The 18733-nt window shown below is 37.1% G+C and overlaps 2 protein-coding genes across 2 annotated transcripts; one reads left to right on the top strand and one right to left on the bottom strand.

Moving 5' to 3' along the window:
• Positions 1–7102: 7102 nt before the first annotated feature.
• On the bottom strand, positions 7103–8349 carry LOC105440738 (5-hydroxytryptamine receptor-like). The gene has a single exon (XM_030990969.1). It carries the CDS (start codon positions 8345–8347, stop codon positions 7103–7105), a length of 1245 nt encoding a protein of 414 aa, XP_030846829.1. The 5' UTR covers positions 8348–8349.
• Positions 8350–12791: 4442 nt separating this feature from the next.
• Positions 12792–16489, top strand: LOC591718 (alpha-N-acetylgalactosamine-specific lectin). The gene is made up of 3 exons (XM_791268.4): positions 12792–12978; positions 14983–15264; positions 16056–16489. Exons 2-3 carry the CDS (start codon positions 14992–14994, stop codon positions 16344–16346), a joined length of 564 nt encoding a protein of 187 aa, XP_796361.3. The 5' UTR covers positions 12792–12978; positions 14983–14991; the 3' UTR covers positions 16347–16489.
• Positions 16490–18733: the final 2244 nt, after the last annotated feature.

Raw genomic sequence — 18733 nt, forward strand, 5'->3', positions numbered from 1 at the left:
TTATAAACCTTGCATAATTCATGTTCTGGAATATTTGATGATGAGGGAATCGGTAGATAGACTGCATGTAAGTACAGAGAAACATGCTCAAAGAATCATCTGAAATATTCTTGTTAGGCCAAGTAAAAGTAACCACCAGTTCCCCTCCCTTCATTATAATGCTTCTTTTATTTTAAACACGCCTCATTAATTTTTTGTTAATTAATAATATCATGTTTATTTGTGAGACGAAAAAGAAATGCTAGGAAATGTAGACAATATAGAGTTACAAAAGTCGTTATGTGCAATATGTCAACTTGCATTCGACTCAGCAATACGCTTTAACTTTCAGTTTCTCTATCCCCTCCACCCTCCCTCTCGTCTCTCTCTCTCTCTCTCTCTCTCTCTCTCTTTCTCTCTCTCTCTCTCTCTCTTTTCTCTCTCTCTCTCTCTCTCTCAATTTCTTTCGTTTTCTCTCTTCGATCTTTCCCCCATCTCCTACTCCGTTCATTTTTCCTTTCTCTCCCTCCATGCACTCTCCCTTCCCCCGCCTTCTTCGTCTCTTTATCCTTGTTTTCAATCTCCCGATTGCATGCCTATTTCTCTCTTGTGATTCAGCTTCAGATTGATAATTAATTTCTGCCTTTAGTATACCTATTGCTTGTTTCATCTATTATACTGTCTCGTAAATATCAATTACTCCCACTTGTAATTGTGATCAATATAGATCCACTGTCAGTGTAGAAGAAGACAAATATTTTCGCGCCATTTACGAATCACGCATACCACGTTGCTTAATAATTTTAGAATAACCACTTTATAACCCTCGAGACTGGCTAAAATTTAGAAACATGAGCATCTTGAATCTCAATCAGACACAATTCCTTGTCGATATTTGCCTGCTGGGTTGCAATGGCGGATGGTGGTGGTTGGGGGGGATATCTAAGCTTCTAGCGAGCCAAAACTTTTTCTGTAAGAAAACCACCGATATTAATAAATTTAGGGCATCGCTTTAGGCCGGGGTAGCTGGTATGGAAGAGTTGAAAGTTAATTAAAACCCGTCAGCGAAAGGTAACCCCATGGTATGGCTTATTGTCAATAGGAATAACAGTAGGTCTTTGCTAATAATTACATGATTTACTAAATAAATTAAAAAAAAAAAAAAAAAAAAAAAAAAAACTAAAACAACTTAAACAGCTCAAACAAAAGGGAATCCTATCTTATGTATATAGATATTTCAGGTTTTGGAATGGTATCTCTTGTAGAAGTCCACCATTCCAATTATTGTTGACTACATAGATCGCATACGAGGCCTGATCATGGACCTTCTATGAACACTAGTTGTTCTGTTTAAAGAAAAGTGAATCTCGTACGCCTTCAGTTCTACCTGTCTTTATTCAGTTGTGTACCCATATTAATGATAATCTAGGGGGAGGGGTGTTTCAAAACGGGTGAGAGGGAGGGGGGGGGGGGGGTAATGTATCGAATCCGTCCAATCTGATGTGCTGTCGACACTCGGCAGATCATCGGGCTCTTCCGCCAAAACGCCATAAATTCAGTTAAACCAAAACATATTAAGGGTTAATTAATTCCAACAACAAAAAAGAGACATTTATTTTGATAATGGCCGACACCAAAGCATCTACAGGGAAATTGTTTTAACTTACTGAACATTACTAATCTCTGGTCTACATGAATATACTGTCACAACATCATTTTTAGTCCGCTGTGCTAAAAACATTTGCAAAATCACCAGTATGCCACCATTTTTACCATTATTCCATAAACGCATGGCCCTTAATCCAAACGAACTCGCCCCATCTTATCAGCAGTAATTCAATTTTTAGACTCTTGATTAAGTTGAACAAGTTTTCCTGCTCGGCGCCAGTTGCAAAACCTTTTACCATCCTTGATGCTAAATGTGTTTCGCTAGAATTTTGGTTTTTATATCCTATCGTTGCCATGACATTCTTCCAGGCTCATCGCGAATAACAATTTGTCTTCTTTAAAGGGGCGCATGTACTTGTAGTTGACTTATAGTAATTGTGGAAAAATTCTTTTGGTTTTCTTTACGTTCCGTCAATCTACAGATTGTATACTTTTTAAACTCTGCAATACCCTGAAATAAATCGAATTTATTCTTTATAATGTAAACCTGTGGTTATACATGTAAAAGGGGCAAAGATCAAAGTGACGTAAGAGATGATAATGCAATTCTGAACAATATTATTTCAATACACCATAAAACATCATTTTCTTAAACGAAAATATATTTCAATAAATGTTCTGTGTTAAAAAATACGTCTGTTGAGGGTAAAAGAAACAAACGAAGAAAGAAACTTTCTACCCCAGCCTTAGTTTTTTTTGTTTTACTCAGTGATAGCATTATGAGTACATCTACTCTTATTATGTTGGCTACCTATCCCTTTGATTGATAGCTAGTGTAGTCGTAGATGGGAATCTCAGTATTTGAACATCTTTGCAATCTTTGCATTAAACGAAACCATCAATCATAATGAAGAAATCTCCTCTCACGCATACCCTCTTGGCTGCAGCCATATGGATTATTACTCTCGAGAAGCAAATAAAAGACTCTCGTGTTTTGAATATGGCACATACCCAGGAAATTAGGTCGATTCGATCATCAACTTGTTTGATTTAGAAAATGTCTTGAAATACAGATACTGTCATTTTTTGGGAATTAGATTCGAAGTCGAACCAAGACCACAGTTTGATTCTGTGATTGACAAAGAAAATGCAGGGTGTCTGTTACAATATTTGCTAATCTAGGGAAGCTGCGAACGTGAAGGTGCATTTTGCTATAGAAAAAGGCTTGTCACATACTGATTCGAGGTCGTTTTTTTCTTTTTTTTTCTTCAGTACTGAATCATTTGAATTTGTCGTGTTTTCTGATATTTAAAAACTATGTAAAGAGTTACAAGCAGATGTGATTTTTGACACGGTGATATTTAGGGTTATTGGAAATATTATTATACTACTCCACAGTTGACTGACATTTTTGGTCTTGATCATTCTCTCCTTCTTACCGAAGATTCTGTGGCCGGTATGTGAGTAAGGGTGTGTCCGTAGAGGGTCGATCCATGGTCGACCCCCCTGTCTCTCTGTTAGATTGGGTTTGTGTGGGTCTGAACGTTTCTCCCCCCCCCCACCCTCTCTCTCTCTCTAAACCGCAGATTGTGTACGGGTGAAGAAGGGGAGGAACAATATCGCTCCCCCTCTCTCTCGCTCTCTCTCTCTCTCTCTCTTTCTTTCTCTCCGTTAATATGATTACCTGAATCGCCTTTTCTTATAATATAGAATCAGAGAGAGAGAGAGGAAAGATGAAGAGAAAGATAAGAGAGAGAGAGAGAGAGAGAGAGAGAGAGATGGAGAGAAAGAGAGAGAGAGAGAATAAAAGAGGAGTATCATTACTATCGTCTCATACATTTTTAGATTTTTAGAGTATGTTTTTTCACATAAGACATTTCTGGTCCTTATTGTTACACAAATATCCTGAAAAATGACACTTTGGTCGTCATTTTACAGCGAGTGATTGACACCTTTATTTTTATTCCCTAATTAAGTTTAAGACCCTTTTTGAAGCAACATGATTGTTGCTAATGAGTTCTTTGACAATTTGGATTCGATTTGACTCTACTAGGTATCTTATTCTATCAATATGGAATTAAATATCCCTCACTGGGGCGTCACTATGTTTGAAAATATCAAACAGCAGGATTGCGGCCCCCAATGTGCGGTTCTCGGAAATGTAGCATCCTAGCTCGTTTGTACCTGTCACTGGATAATAATGACATAATATACCAATTTCCTCGGTGAATGTTTGCCTCTAAATATGTTCGTTTCCTACTGACTTGACAGTACCCGGTATCGTCAGTTGTTCTCAACGGAAATTAGGCCTCAAGTAGGTTAAGTGCATAACATCTGAAGGACATTTAATTCATATTAACCACGCTCAAAGATTGGACAAAGGTACTTGGTCGATAAAAGTTGATAAGGTTGTCACGTTTTGCAACAAAGAGGGTGAAGTCATTTAATGCCCGCATTTAATGTTAGCCATTTAAAGAGAAAACACAATTACGTGGCTATGGGAGAGGGGTAGAGAGCAACTGTCATCTACTGGTTTGTAGATATTTCTATAGCGATCGAGGGTGTGTGTGTGTGTGAGAGAGAGAGAGAGAGGGAGAAGGGGGTATCTTGACTGGATGACAGTGAAGCAACATTTTATGTGTTGTAAAAGAGTAATCGGAGAGTTGAAGTAGAAATTATCTACAACTATTTTACATGTATACGGTATAGTCATTAACTTGATGCAATGCCGGCTATTAAGACTTAGGGATGCATCAACACACGTCCAAGAGGGACTATTGGGTCGTTTGTTGAGATTGGTGTGTGTGGGGGGGGGGGGGTGGGGCTTGAGTCCCCACCCCCTAGAACCGCCATTGACCGTGTCATAAAGTCGAGTGGTTTTGATACTCACTGGGGTTAGCGGTCCGAAATGACACATCTTTGGCGTGTTGTGTGAGGGTGACACTGTGCAACAAATTAATTGCAAAATGAACAGTGCAATCATTTCCTTGAATCTCTGCTGTAAAGGCATATCGAGATTCATGCAAAGACGCATTCTAAATGACGCCCTAAGTGCAATGGGTAATGACGCAATCGAAATGACGCCGCAAGCGCAACGGGTAATGACGCAATCGAAATGACGCCTCAAGTGCAATGGATTATGCTTCGCGTTTTGAAAAAGAAAAAGAAATCAAAGACATTGAAACAAGTGTCATTTTCACATATTTTCAGTAAGACGTGAAGTCATTAGAGTTTATTGTAAACACATGCTTGAAAGATTCACGCTAGACAATCTGTTTTGCTACACAATATTGTTTAGGATGAAGGGCTATTATATAAGACCACCATATGAAACCAAATTAGAAATTAAAATCAAGTTTTTATTAGGAACACTTTGAAAGCACAAGAATATAGCTTACAAAGGCACGTACACAGTTTCTCAAATTTACAAATCCTTATCTGGTTTAAAAAAAAGTTTTTTTTCAAAGAGTAAATTAAAGTAATGAAATAGAAATCTTACTAATTTTTCAATCAAATGTAGTTTATATATCATTTGTAAAAAGATATAACAATCAATCGCAAATGTAATTGTTGCAGATACACAGACACCAGATTAGTGGCAGATACCAACACCCCCTTTTCCCGATCGTGTACTCATTTTCTTAAACACAAATCAAATAGAGTAAGATTGCTAGTTTATTGAAAGGCTGAAAATGACAGCATTTACGATGTTTACCATAGAATAATGAATCAATCAAATTAGATACATTTTCGGGTAATCAGTAGTAAGCGTAGGAATGTAAGTTTAATTGAGGGACCCCTCTAACAAAACAAAACAAAAATCAAAACACACACACACACACACACTTGGTTTGGCAAAATAAAGCACGGGAAAAAGGTCACACCATAGCCAGCTACGGGTCACCAGGAACCTTATAGGAAGTGGGGATTCTAGGGTTAACTGGAAGAGGAAAAGAAAATGATGGAAACAGAGAGAGAGAGAGAGAGGTAAGAGAGAGAGAGAGAGAGAGGTAAGAGAGAGAGAGAGAGATATGTGTAAGAGAGAGAGAGAGAGAGAGAGAGGGGGGGGGGAAATAGAGATGGAAAATTGAAGTTACAACATTACCATGATTACTATACCGGTATTTTCAAGGCAGAGATGTGCCCATTGAACTGTCACATAAAATACCCTATTTGTATAATACTATTTTCGCTTTCAAAATGAATCAGTATAATCAAGAATGTGTGTTGCTATGGGTTACCCGGGTTGTTTACGCATTGCTATGATATTTTTTTACCTGGTATTGTGTCGTCAGTGACGTAATTAGATATTAGACGCTTCATTTCAAGAACTGTTTTCAATTAAGTCCGACAGTATCATCAAAATCAACCGCCCGTTCTTCAAAATTGAAATGAGAAAAGGTTGCTTAACCTGGATTTCGTTTCAACCACCTAAGCCATAGACACCTTGCAGTAGTCAATATAAGAATCAACAACATTATATAAATTTAGCTTTCTACATTGACGTCATGGCTTGATCCCAATTTTTTAGAAAGAAGAGGGCGCGGGGGGTCCGAACTTTAATATTTTACCGACCCTGTCTCTTATAAGGATTAACAAACACAAATGGTTCTCCTATAGGTATACCCGGGAACAATTTCAATTCCGAAACGGGGGTGAGGGATGGGGAGAGATTCCCTCGAAATACTAGTAGACTTAGTCCTAAAGTCTTTTTTTTTTGAGGGGGGGGGGGGTTGGGCGTGTTGCGACCTCGTGATCCTCCTAGATAACATCATAAACAACATTATTGAAGCTAATAACTAGAGTAAGAATAAATACTTAATTATACAGGTACTTATTGGAATAATTTGATATTATTGCCTCCGCACGAAAGACTGGGGTCTCATGAAATAAGCACAGTTACATCAATATACGTTTGATAATTGCACGAATAATAGTTATAAATATAGATTCAAATATAGAATTTCTTATTTTACAATAAAGGTAAACTGGTCATGCTGATTGCCAATTTTTTTGAAAATAATTATTTTGAGTAAGAGGGTAACGCAAGGTGCCATTGACTTGATCCGCCACCTGTCACAAGACGACAAAGCAAGCACTGGTAACTAAGTGGTGGTGCAGGAGGTCCTGGTTTAAAGCCATTGCGTTGCGCTATAGTGCCCCTTGCCATGTTCGGAATAATCGTCATATCAAGGCGGGTAGTAGATTAAGCCGTAAGTTCTCCTGGTTGTTTATAAAATAATATACTGTAATTTAGTTGCATTCTTAGAAATTAAATACAATGAAGTACATGTATCAATACATCTAATTCACACTAGATACTACAAAGGCAGCATTATCTCTCATAAGAAAACAGCTGACATTTACCTTCTAGTATTTTAATATTTCAAAAGTGTTTTTATTATTGAAAGAATAGTTAAAGATATTTTAACAAGAAATATTTCATCAAAAGGTAATTTCAACTCAACAATGACGTTATCGCCATGCGATAAGGCAAAATATTTCATGAAATACATCATATATCTCCTTTGTATACCTTTTTAAAAGCTGATTTTATATCCCGTCGAAAGCCTCTGTTCGACACTGAGTAGATGATTGGATTAAGAGCCATTCCTATGAAGGCCAGTTCAATGGTCACTGTTTCCACAATAAAAGACATCCTCTCATTGGTCGCGATTTTGATCAATATGCAGATGATGTAGGGATACCAGAAAATAATATACGTGCTCACCACCATGATCATAGTTCTGATGACAGCGATGTCTGCTCTGTTCACTTGCTTCATCGGTTTCGTGTCTGTCCTAGGTGACCGATCAAGGAACCCTGGCTGTACTTCCGGTCTGACCGCACCATGACTAGTGGGGGGTGGCAGGGTATCTATGACGCTTACAGCTAAAGTATTGGCGGCAGCTTTGTCAGTGCGACTTGCCCATCTTACTGGCTCAAGTTGTATCCCGACTTGATCTGATTTCGTCTCTGAAGATTCGACACCAGCACTCGTATGAGGAGTGGCGTCTTTTGCATCTGCGTTTTTCCGTTGATGAACGTCGAGCCGACGTCGACTTTGAACTGCGATACGAACGATGCTTCCATAGCAGAAGAAGACAACACAAATGGGAATGCTTATGAAACCGATTACTAAAAACAGGGTATAAGAGACGCTAGCGATCCAGTCGTTGCTGCATATAGGTTTTACCGGTACCCAGTGATACCAACCCCACCCTACAAGAGGGGGTACAGCAGATACAAAGCTAAGGAGCCACATTGCAAAGATGATTACCCAGGGTCTTTTGAATCGCAAGCGATGAAGCGCAGTGTACTTGACCTTCATGTACCGATCGATCCCGATGGTCATCAACGTCAGGTTCGTGTTGAACATGGAGACATTCTTGATAAAAGCCATGGTTACACACGCGGTCTCGCCCCACACCGGCACGCGCAGGAACATGGTCATGGTCCCGTATGGCATGACGACAAGCCCCAGGATTGTCCCGCCGACACAGAGGTTGATGGTCAACTGATCGGACGCCGATCGCAACGGCCTCACTGCGTTGAGAGCTACGATGATGAAGATGTTCCCGACAGTCATAGCGACGGTGAGAAGACTCATGATGACGGTGAAGAAAACCAAGACACCATGGCTGTAGTCGATGATGTCCGCGTCAATTGGCGTTGGCGTCGAATCATTAACTAGAGAGTCTGTTGGTAGTGTAGAAGAATTCATCATTCCTGTTATAAATGAAGTAATCATCCAATGCATAATCCCATTAAAAAATATATTTATTATTTTTCAACCGTGCGATCTCTATCATTTTACACGTCATATCTACACCTCTCAGTGTAATTAAAAATAGTCAAAAAGTATGTAGCAGAAGATGAATCAGATAACTTGTGATTATATAAACAGATTGTTCTATCGAAACAAAGAATGATGCCAATGATGGCTAGTGTACAACAATCCATGAATGATATTGTAAAATTTGACAGCGACTGAAATACCACTTCATTGTGTGCCCACCTCGACCAGTAATGGATAACCTGTCCATCCTCTTGCGCGACAAGTGATATATTACATAAATTCGAACATGCAACCAGAGGCGCCTGTCACTCGACGTGTGCCGCTTAATTGTGACGTCACAACCATTTTCCCCCGAGCAGTGAGTGCCTTGCAAACATTGTCGCCTGCTAACTTGTCGCCAATGCGCAATGAAACTTCCGACATATTTAAATCTCAGGGATCCTCCATGCCTGCTTTGTGGCGACCAATGAGACGGCCTTCGTATTAGAACGCGCGACCGGATTACCGATTTATTTGCTCAAATCGGGGGAAAAGCCACACAGTCATATAGACTTGTGGTAAATGATCTTGGCAACACGTAAAATTCGGTTCTGGTATGGTTAATGATCAACGATTTGTTTTTGTATTTGATTGTATCCGGATTGTATCACCTGTTTGCTTGCGCGGTTTACTCGACACTCATAAACACAACGAGTACATTTCCACCTAAACCGAAACTATAAATACGCCAATTGGCTCTTTTACTCTTGATATTAGATTTGATTATTTCTTTGAAGAATTAGTTTGGAAGACAGTTCAGACAGATGAATTATTTGGTTGTGAAGGATGGAGGGTGAGGTTATGGAAACGAGTTTGATTTTATCTTATCACAATCCCTTCAAGACTTGATGTCCAAATTTTGATCCCAAAACTTTTATTGATTGATTTATTTCATTAGACGTATGCCAGTGTCCTTTTATATTTCTATTTCCGTCTTCTTCCTCCTGTAGCTGCTGCTACTTCTACTACTGCTGCTGATGTTACTACTTTTACTATCCTACTACTACATGTACTACTACTAATACTACTACTAATCCTACTACTAATCCTACTACTAATCCTACCACATATACTACATGTACAACTACTACTACTACTACTACTACTACTACTTCTATTACTACTAGTTCCTCTGATAAAAATGATGAATGTGGTAGTGCATGCAGTAGCGTTTTCAGCTTAGGTTAAAGCCAGCGTTTACCCCCCCCTCCCGTTTGAAGGCTCAACAACATAAATGCTGGACAAGAATCTTCATTGGGCCCCTCCCACTGCCTGGATACGCCACCGCCATGCAGTGCTGTTGCCGGTTCAATGATTTCTTACTCCACCACCCTGTCCATCAAACGCCTTTTTAGATTTTGCATCGCACCCATCCAAAAAAGAAATCGAAAAGCAATCAATACTGTACATCATCTGGTTTTTAATGAGACCCCATACTTGAAGAATGCCTTAGTTTCCCAGCAACTGTGTTTATCCAGACCACCGTTGATTGACTTTCACATTAGCATAGTTTCATTACTAAGCGTCATAATCTTGAAATCTGTAGATCACGCGCGGCACTATCAAAGAAAAGTGTCGATCACGGCCATGATTTCTTCACTTTTCATTTGCATTTGATAAATTTGTATCTAGCTACATGTAGAAAAAAGTGTTTGGAAACGAGTTAGCTTTTTTTTTCTTCTGGATTTGGGCAATTAAATTTGAATATGATATTTGATACTTCAGTCACACCAACAAAAGCGACACCAGGCCGACAATAGACCGAACAAACTACTTACAAAATTGGCAACACAATTGGTTGATTTGGATTCGGTGTGGAACGAATTTATTCAGATGTAAGGCGTAAAATATTTTTAAAAGTGTTTTTCTTGGTTTATTTGATATCATAATTAGACTAATTTGTATATACTTTTTCTTCCGTGTTGCACAATTTTTTTTCTTCTTCTCTTTAATAAAATCATCTTTATTCAAAATTGCTTTCGACTTTGCAAAACATAACAAAACATATATAAATATACATACATAATATAAACAATAGAATCAACAACAAGAATAAAGCTGATTATACGAGACATTGTGGTACATTTTTTTAAAGCAACCCAAGTTTTTTTATACCTTTTATCAAATGATACAAATGTGTTATTTTTAACATAAATGTATTGTTCAAGAGAACGATAATACCTTAACATGCATTTAAAAGAATTTAGTGAGAGTACGCCATTTTTACATTTGTTGGAAAATATATAGTATTTGGCATATAAAATGATAACATTTAATTGAACTCCAACTTTTTCAAGAAATCCCAAAAAGAAATTAATTTTATTCAAAGTAACTTTATCCTCTAAAATGAAATGTTGGGGCATCCACAATAGGCGGCTAAACCTTCTAATGATTGGGCAATCCCAAAATAAATGTTCTATAGATTCCATGGAGTTATAACAAAATGAACATAAGTCTGACTTCGAAATATTTAATAATTTAATCATTGTACCCTGGCTTTGGCCTAAATACTATGATAAGGCACTCAAGCATCTGACCTTAAGCGGGAAGGCTATCTATCATATTTATTTAATCTTCATTTTTGTAAACATTTTATATATATATATTTTTTATTTTATAGATTTCATTAATTAGAAGAATATACCAAGTGAACCATAAGTAAATGTATCATTCCTTCGTACATAGATATTTTATTTGTCATCATCAAAACCAGAATTCGGTGCTGTTTTGAATGATCTCTTAGAATACAAGTCTGGTTGGTTTTATCAAAACCATCACGTGACAAACTATCGGTGTAGATGGCGCCTTCTAAATCATGAGTGTCCGCTTTTCAGAGCGACAGAGGAGTGTTAAACTAAAGAGATTGCAGGGGAGTCGCTAGATTATTTTGATTTGGGGTGGTGCATTTCGCTACAAAGCCGGGTTTAATGGCACCGATTAAACATCGCTTACATTTTAACAATGATAACATTTATTTTTATTACTGTTTCTCTGATTTATATTTTTAATTTAAATTCTAAAATAGAAGAGGTTCATCTTTATATATTTAACCCTTTCCTGCTTCATATCTAACGAATAATGTAGGTAAAGTGAATGGGATAAGAGCTATGACTTTTGTATAACAATTCAGAAATTAAGGGATGAGAAAAAACTTTCGATTGATGGATTGATTGATTTTTATTCGACAAGCTTCCAACATACAACAATATACAATAATAACAGATCAAAAATAAGTCAGCTTGAACAGGATAACCCACGAAAGCTCGAGAGCTTATTTCCAGTGGGGTCCCTTACAGACATGTATAACATTAATAAGTTAAAATAGTAATATTTACAGACAGATAAGAAAAATAAAAGAATTACTTATTAAAGATAATAATAATAATAATAATAATAACAACATTAAACTGATGATAGAAATGATAATAAGTACAAGAAGAAAAAGAAGAAGGAGAGAATAAAAAGAGGAGGAGGAAGAAGAGGAAAATAATGATGAATTTGTAGAATTTCTATAACGTACGAAAACATAAGTATATACAAAATGAAAAAGTATGAACCGGCAGAAGAATACAAATTTCAATCATATAACATGTCATTCACTTCTCTTCTATGACTGTCAAGTATTATGTATTCCTTTAATTTCCTCTTTAAAATGAGCATAGTTTTCTATTTCCTTTACACCATTATGAAGGGAATTCCAATGTTTTATGGCATTGTAATAAAACGAATTTCCAATACTACCTACTCTTTCTGGTAAGTTAAACACACATACACACGCACACGCACACACGCACACACACACGCACACACACGCACTCCCACACACATACACACACAAAAACACACTCCCTCCCCCATTTCTCCCTTACTCTCCGCCACATCAATCTCAGGTTTACAAGGTAAGGAGGAGATAGGGTCAAGAAATATACAGGTAGGCTAGTAATCAATATCTATGAAAACCCTCTCCCTTCATACGTAAGTGTCATGTGAGATGTATCAAGGAAATTAGAGGTTCGTTATACTAATGTCAAGAGTCTTATATATGAGGTATTCATTTACTAGCGTCTGCGTTTTACTCTTCTGTTTTCACTATTTATTTTCAAAATGAACTAAGATTTGACCATGACCCGGTCCTAATTGTCTCATTTCTCCATCCGAAGATTCGGCTTCTTGAGACTTTTCGGCGCCAGCATTTGTAATGTATGATCGTGTTTGCGTTTCGTATCTTTATTTTACTCTTGGTTGATAAGAGTGAATCAAGGATAGATACGAGTTTTCGGCTGGTAGAATCAATTCAATGTCAAGTACTTTAATACTACTGACGTGGATAAAAAGCGCATGCGCTTTACGCAACACGTTTTCGTCACTTGATATTTGCACCTAAATCACCTAAATGCAGAACAGATATTATACCTCATCCTTTGAACCAAAGTTTCAGTCGTCTTCTTATAGTTGACGCCCTAAAGAACATCTCGACAGAACTTCAAATTTTTTTGACGATCGTTTCAGAAATTTGGCAACTCTTCCACTTTGACCAGATTGACAGGAAATCGGTAAGACCAATCACCCTTAAGCATTCGTTCCTGCACCTCAGTCCCACCATTTAAGAGAAATATAAAAACTCATTTGTTTTCTTTGTAATTGTTATTTTTAGAGTGTGATGCACTTGGAGAGCATCTAATTATTCTGATTTGATTTACTAATGTACAGCGCTTTGAGCATGTTTATGTAAAGGCGCTATATTAATATCAATATGTAGGTATGTATGTATGTATGTATGATCAAATTAAATAAATTAAGATCGCTAGGGCAAACATGAAAAAGCGGTTTCCCGTTGACGAAATATCAATATTGTATGAATATAGTGGCTTTCGATATACAAATATCTTTCTGTATCGAATGCATTTTTTTAGGGCGTTTTATATAGGCCTAGATCGTTCTATTACGTAACTAATATCATCCCGCCCGTGTATTTGTGAGGGGGGGGGGGGGGGCATAAGAATGTTCACATCAATTTGGACGATTTTCATACGTGTTTACGTGTTACTTAAGTTTATAATATGATTTTCATAAATTATATTATACAAAATTATAATTGTCAAATTTAAAGAAAAATAGCGTATTTTATTTTTGAAATACTGGCCTCAGAGTTTTTATTAAATCGGCCATTTCTTTGAGAAATAATGTGTAATTTTCCAAATAATATAATGCTATTCCCAAAATAATGATATGAATCATCTTGATAAAATCCCGTGTATACAGCAACTTCGTTTTTCTTTGCTTTAGTCCGAATATCCACATGTTGATTAAGTGTGTGTGTGTGTGGGAGGGGGGGGGGAGACGTCCAAAAAAAGGGACCCGCTTTCAAACATTCAACCGCAATATCATTTGAAATGCGATTGTTGCTATCTTTGCTTGATTGTCAGATATAGGTGTAATCAAATATACATTGTCAGATAAAGGTGTAAATGAGTTGAATTGAGTTGAGTTTATTTTATTGATACACGATAAAAGCCCGAAACAGTTTGAAGACCGGTTTAAACCAGGGCAGTGTTGATAAAAAGCAACAAAACAATGACATATAAACAAAAATAATATAACACTGACAAATTTAATACCATAACGTATTGTATAATGCAAAACAAGTTAATGTGATCAATTGATAATAAGCATTGAGAGTATAGATATGTGAAGTAGACATTAAAACTATATTGATAGGGCTAAAAGATTTTCAAAAATGAATTTGTCGGGGGGGGGGGGGGCTGAATATAGTAGAAACCAAACGAAATATAAGAAAATAATAAATAATTTAAGAACATAATGTTTATGTTAAATATTAAATAAGTACAAAAAACATGTAAAATTCATATCTTACACATGTTATACTTAAGGACAAATGTGTATTCCATATTTCGTAGAAGTAAAATGAAGTATGGGATAATAATCAATATTTAAGAACATATGAATATGGATGAGTTAAATATTACATAAATAAAACTTAAACAAAAGCAGAAACTGATACTGTATCGCGTAGATGAAAAACCAAACATAAACGACTAATAAATAAATTTAGAACTTGACACATAAATATGTGTACAAAGTCATATTACACACACTTAATAGACTTAAGCAAAAGGGATTTCCTATTGTGTAGGTGTAATATGAAGTATCTAAGAATGATAAATAGGGTACCTGGCCTGTAATAGCTGGCGTAGAATTTCAGCCCCCCCCCCCCCGTAGAGCATGCGGCCCCCCCAAAAAAAAAAAATGTTTAGCGTCCTGCCTTTTTGAAAAATAGGAAGGAGGAGGAGGCCTTTTTTTTCCCTTCAAAATGGCCACTCCAAATGGCCACTCGGTACATTTTCCCTGACAGTCGGGCTATTTTAAAGGATGGCCGCCGGAATTTTTTTTTAAAGGAGGCGTCCCCCAAAAAGTAAGCGGGCGGGGAAGCTAAAAACGTTTTTTTTTTTAATGGCGTAATTGATGCTTGTGAGGATTCCCTGAGGAAACAAAATTATCATTATCAATGTAAATAATTATGGATTATCATCCCACAGCACGACATCATGAATATACTCATTTTGATCACTGTTGTCGCAATGGCCACCGTGGGCAACGCCGCTTACAGCTGCCCTGAGTTTTGGAACTTATTCGGAGGGAACTGCTACCGATACCAGGGGGATAGATTGACATGGTCGGATGCTGAAGCCAGATGCAATGGGTACTTTACCAGCGCTGGAGTGGGACATCTAGCTTCGATCCATAGCCTTGCAGAGAACCGCTTCGTTTATGAGATGTTCAAATCAAGCGTGTCCATAAACGACATTCCAGATTGGGTGGTAGGATTTTACACTTTTTCCCCCCTTGAAAGCCATGCTAAATATTCCAAATATGAGATTGCCATGTTAAATATCAAGAGATCAAGTGAAGAAAGAATGTTGCCAAATAAAATGAATTTCCTTTTGCAAGACATTAATCCCTATTTGCCACACTTGACCAGGTGAATGTGTACCGGGCAAGAATTAATCAAATGTATGAGCTCTATAAGGACAGCAGTGCTATTAAAAGCCTGGGTAATAATATCAGAGCGTAATGAGTGACAGTGTTCCCGACGTGAGCGCTATACAAGAATCCAATCTTGTAATTATTATCATCATAATCATCATCATTATTATTCTCATTATTATTGTTGTAATTATTATTATAATCAATTATCATTATGATTGTCATTATTATTATTATTATTATGAATAATAAGAGGAGTAGTAGTAGTAGTAGTAGTAGTAGCAACAACAGTAGTAGTATAACTATTATTAATGTCTCATTATAATAATAGTAATTATTACCATAACAACAGTAATACTTAAAAATGATGATTATTAGTAGTATTACAAATATTATTGTCATGGATGATAAAAGCGCTAGTGCTCACTGAAATCAAAAGCACCAATCCTCAATGACCTACAATTCAAGGGAATGGGACTTCAAGGTGTAGGTCCCATATTTTCCCTTCTTCTTTGTCAAGAAACAAGTGCTTGTAGTTTCTCCAAAAGGCGCCTGCCAATGTTGTATAATTACCATAAAATGAATATGCATTGCTGATGTCATTTCTCTTCCTTTACTTCTTCAGTATAGCTTAGCAGACCGCAATCCAGTCTACGGGATATGGTTCGGACTTCACCAGACTGTGGCTGACGGGCCCTGGAAGAACTCTGACGATACAGACCAGGGCAATTTCTTCAGATGGGGTGGTGCAGAACCCAACAACGACTATTACGGAGGTGAACAGGTGGAAGACTGCGTCCACATCTGGCGCTATAACGATGCCTCAGACATTCAACAAACATGGAATGACATGTACTGCAACGAAGTGATGTCCTTCGTCTGCAAGATGCCAGCGGACGGGGAGTCTTGCGAGTAACTCAACGACAGATTGAGGCTATCGACCACTTTCCCGACTAACGTCAACCAATCATCAATATTATCCATTTTGGGTGTTAGTTTATGACTCTCTCTCTCTTCTCTTTCGTTCTCTCTTTCTCTGTCTCTGTCTCTCTTTCTCTGTCTTCCTCTTTATCTCTCTTTCTTTTCTCTCTCTCTCTCTCTCTCTCTCTCTCTCTCTCTCTCTCTCGCTCTCTCTCCCTACCCCCTCTCTATCTCTTTCTATACCTGTCCCGATAGAAAGAAAAAAAAAGAATTTACTCCTCTACATTATTTTGGTGGCGGTGTACCGAAAACTATTATGTCCTATTCCATGTTAACTTGAGTTGTGTGAAAGCTAAATAAAATCTCTGTTCTATGTGTCTCTTTCATTTAGACCGAAACGATTGTGGCGTGACCTAATAAGTACTGCTTAACTTTGCATGATTTTATCTCCTGAATGATAATGTGAGAATAGGTTATTCATAAGCCTTTTAGAAGCCTTATTTCTAAGCCAGTTTATTTCTCCAATACAATTAAAAAATGAAAGATAAACACGATCGCAACTGCTTTCGGAGCATCAACCTAAGGAATTTTTCTTGGCCTGTTACGTCACGGTTTGATATGTACGAACATTGAAGATGCTTACTACGTATTCGGAAAATTATTTTCTATGGGGCATACAATAGGGTATTGAAATTGCTCCTGATCAGTGATGATTTTGCGAAAGTAGTTGCGATCGTGTTTCGAAAAATTATATTTTTTCTTTTCAAGATTTTCATCCTCTGTACTTTTTGACACAATATATTGGCTAATAAAAGTGGGCAAAATGGGAATGACATGGAAAAGGCTGTTCTTAAAGTGATGTCCATTGCGCTGTGTGATGTAAATCTATAATGAGCGAGAAAGTTAAAAGTGAAGATCACAAGAAACGTTTACAGGCCTGTGTAGACCTCTCTGAACCAGACGATGACTATCAAGAAGGGAAATCCATCCTTTATAATAAATTAATTGGTATGAAAGTAGAAAAATAAGAGTATCCCCACGGTGACATGAACGATTCACCCAATTTGAAGTTCCCATTCCCGATAGTAAATACAACTTTTACAAATTCACAATCCCCTTTTTTTTGGTCCGATTTCGTTCAAATTTTCTCCAGTCGGCTTATTTATTTTGTCTCCTTCCTTTAAGTGTGATTCGTTATTAAGGTAGGATTTCCTTTGAGGGCAATACAATTATAGGATATATTTGAAATTAATACCATCTTCATAGCCATTAAGCGTACGTGCCGAATGGTCATTTGAATAGGAACATCAACATTATGGGGTAAGAAATCTTCCATTCGGCCCATTCAGCCAAAGGTCGGTGAGCGGTCGTGCTGACCCACACAAAGGTTACCCACATTAATTAACATTAGCATTAACCGCAAGTTGGATATAATTTTTCATTTGACAAAAAATTATAGTTCGATTGAAGAAAAGAGATTAATGCAGACCTAATCCAAAGTTGCGATTTCTTATTATCATTAGAACCTTAAAGGGGAAGTCCACCCTGAAATTAAGTTAGTTTTAATAGGAGTAGAAAAATGAAAGAAACAAGTCAGTGAAAGTTTGAGCAAATTCCGATTAAAAATAAGGAAGTTAGGATTTTTGAAGTTGTGATCAATCAAACACAAATTGGCAACTCTATGACGTATCATGCGAGCTCAACTTCCATTTGCTCAGTACTAAAAAAATCTAAAATTTTCATTTTCCCTCAAGAAAAATTTCAACCATACATGCACCCTAAATATAATAATTGCAAATATGTTTCTATACTCCCCCTGCAAGGAACAAATATATATTCCGTCATCAATAACGAAGAAAACATGATTTTATGGAATATTATGCACAAAGCAAATGAAGGAGAGCTCGTATAATAAGTCACAGAGTTGCCAATTTGTATTTGATTGATCACAACTTCAATAATTCATAACTTTCTTATTTTCATTCAGAATTTGCTCAAACTTTCACTCACCTGATTTTCTTATTATTCTGCCTCTATCGAAACAAACTTATTTTGGGGGTGGACTTTCCCTTTAACATGTAATATACATTCAACATCCAGTCTGTAATGTATTCTTAGTAGAGTATATAGCTGGTGCGGTGGCCGTAGTACGCTTCGGTTATGTGGGGCGCCGCCTATGAGTATATTGGAAAGGAGAGTTTGATGTGGTGGGTGCGTTGTTGGTAGCGTGTATGGGTGGGGGATGTGTATATTTATTTGTGAAGCATACAGAGAGAGAAGGAGAGAGAGGGGTTCCTTGATGTACAGGTTACACAGAAAGGTTGAAAATTCAGTTAGCTTTTCATTAAAAACTTCACAATTGATAATAATAATAATTAACCG

Source organism: Strongylocentrotus purpuratus, unplaced genomic scaffold (assembly GCF_000002235.5).
Source record: "Strongylocentrotus purpuratus isolate Spur 01 unplaced genomic scaffold, Spur_5.0 spur5_scaffold_2, whole genome shotgun sequence".
Classification (NCBI taxonomy): domain Eukaryota; kingdom Metazoa; phylum Echinodermata; class Echinoidea; order Camarodonta; family Strongylocentrotidae; genus Strongylocentrotus; species Strongylocentrotus purpuratus.

What these genes read in the sequence shown, in the direction of transcription:
- LOC105440738 (XM_030990969.1), bottom strand. Translation starts at nt 8,347, where the DNA reads ATGCATTGGATGATTACTTCATTTATAACAGGAATGATGAATTCTTCT.
- LOC591718 (XM_791268.4), top strand. Translation starts at nt 14,992, where the DNA reads ATGAATATACTCATTTTGATCACTGTTGTCGCAATGGCCACCGTGGGC. An exon ending in ACGACATTCCAGATTGGGTG is followed by an intron (nt 15,265 to 16,055) that starts GTAGGATTTTAC and finishes TTACTTCTTCAG; the next exon opens with TATAGCTTAGCAGACCGCAA.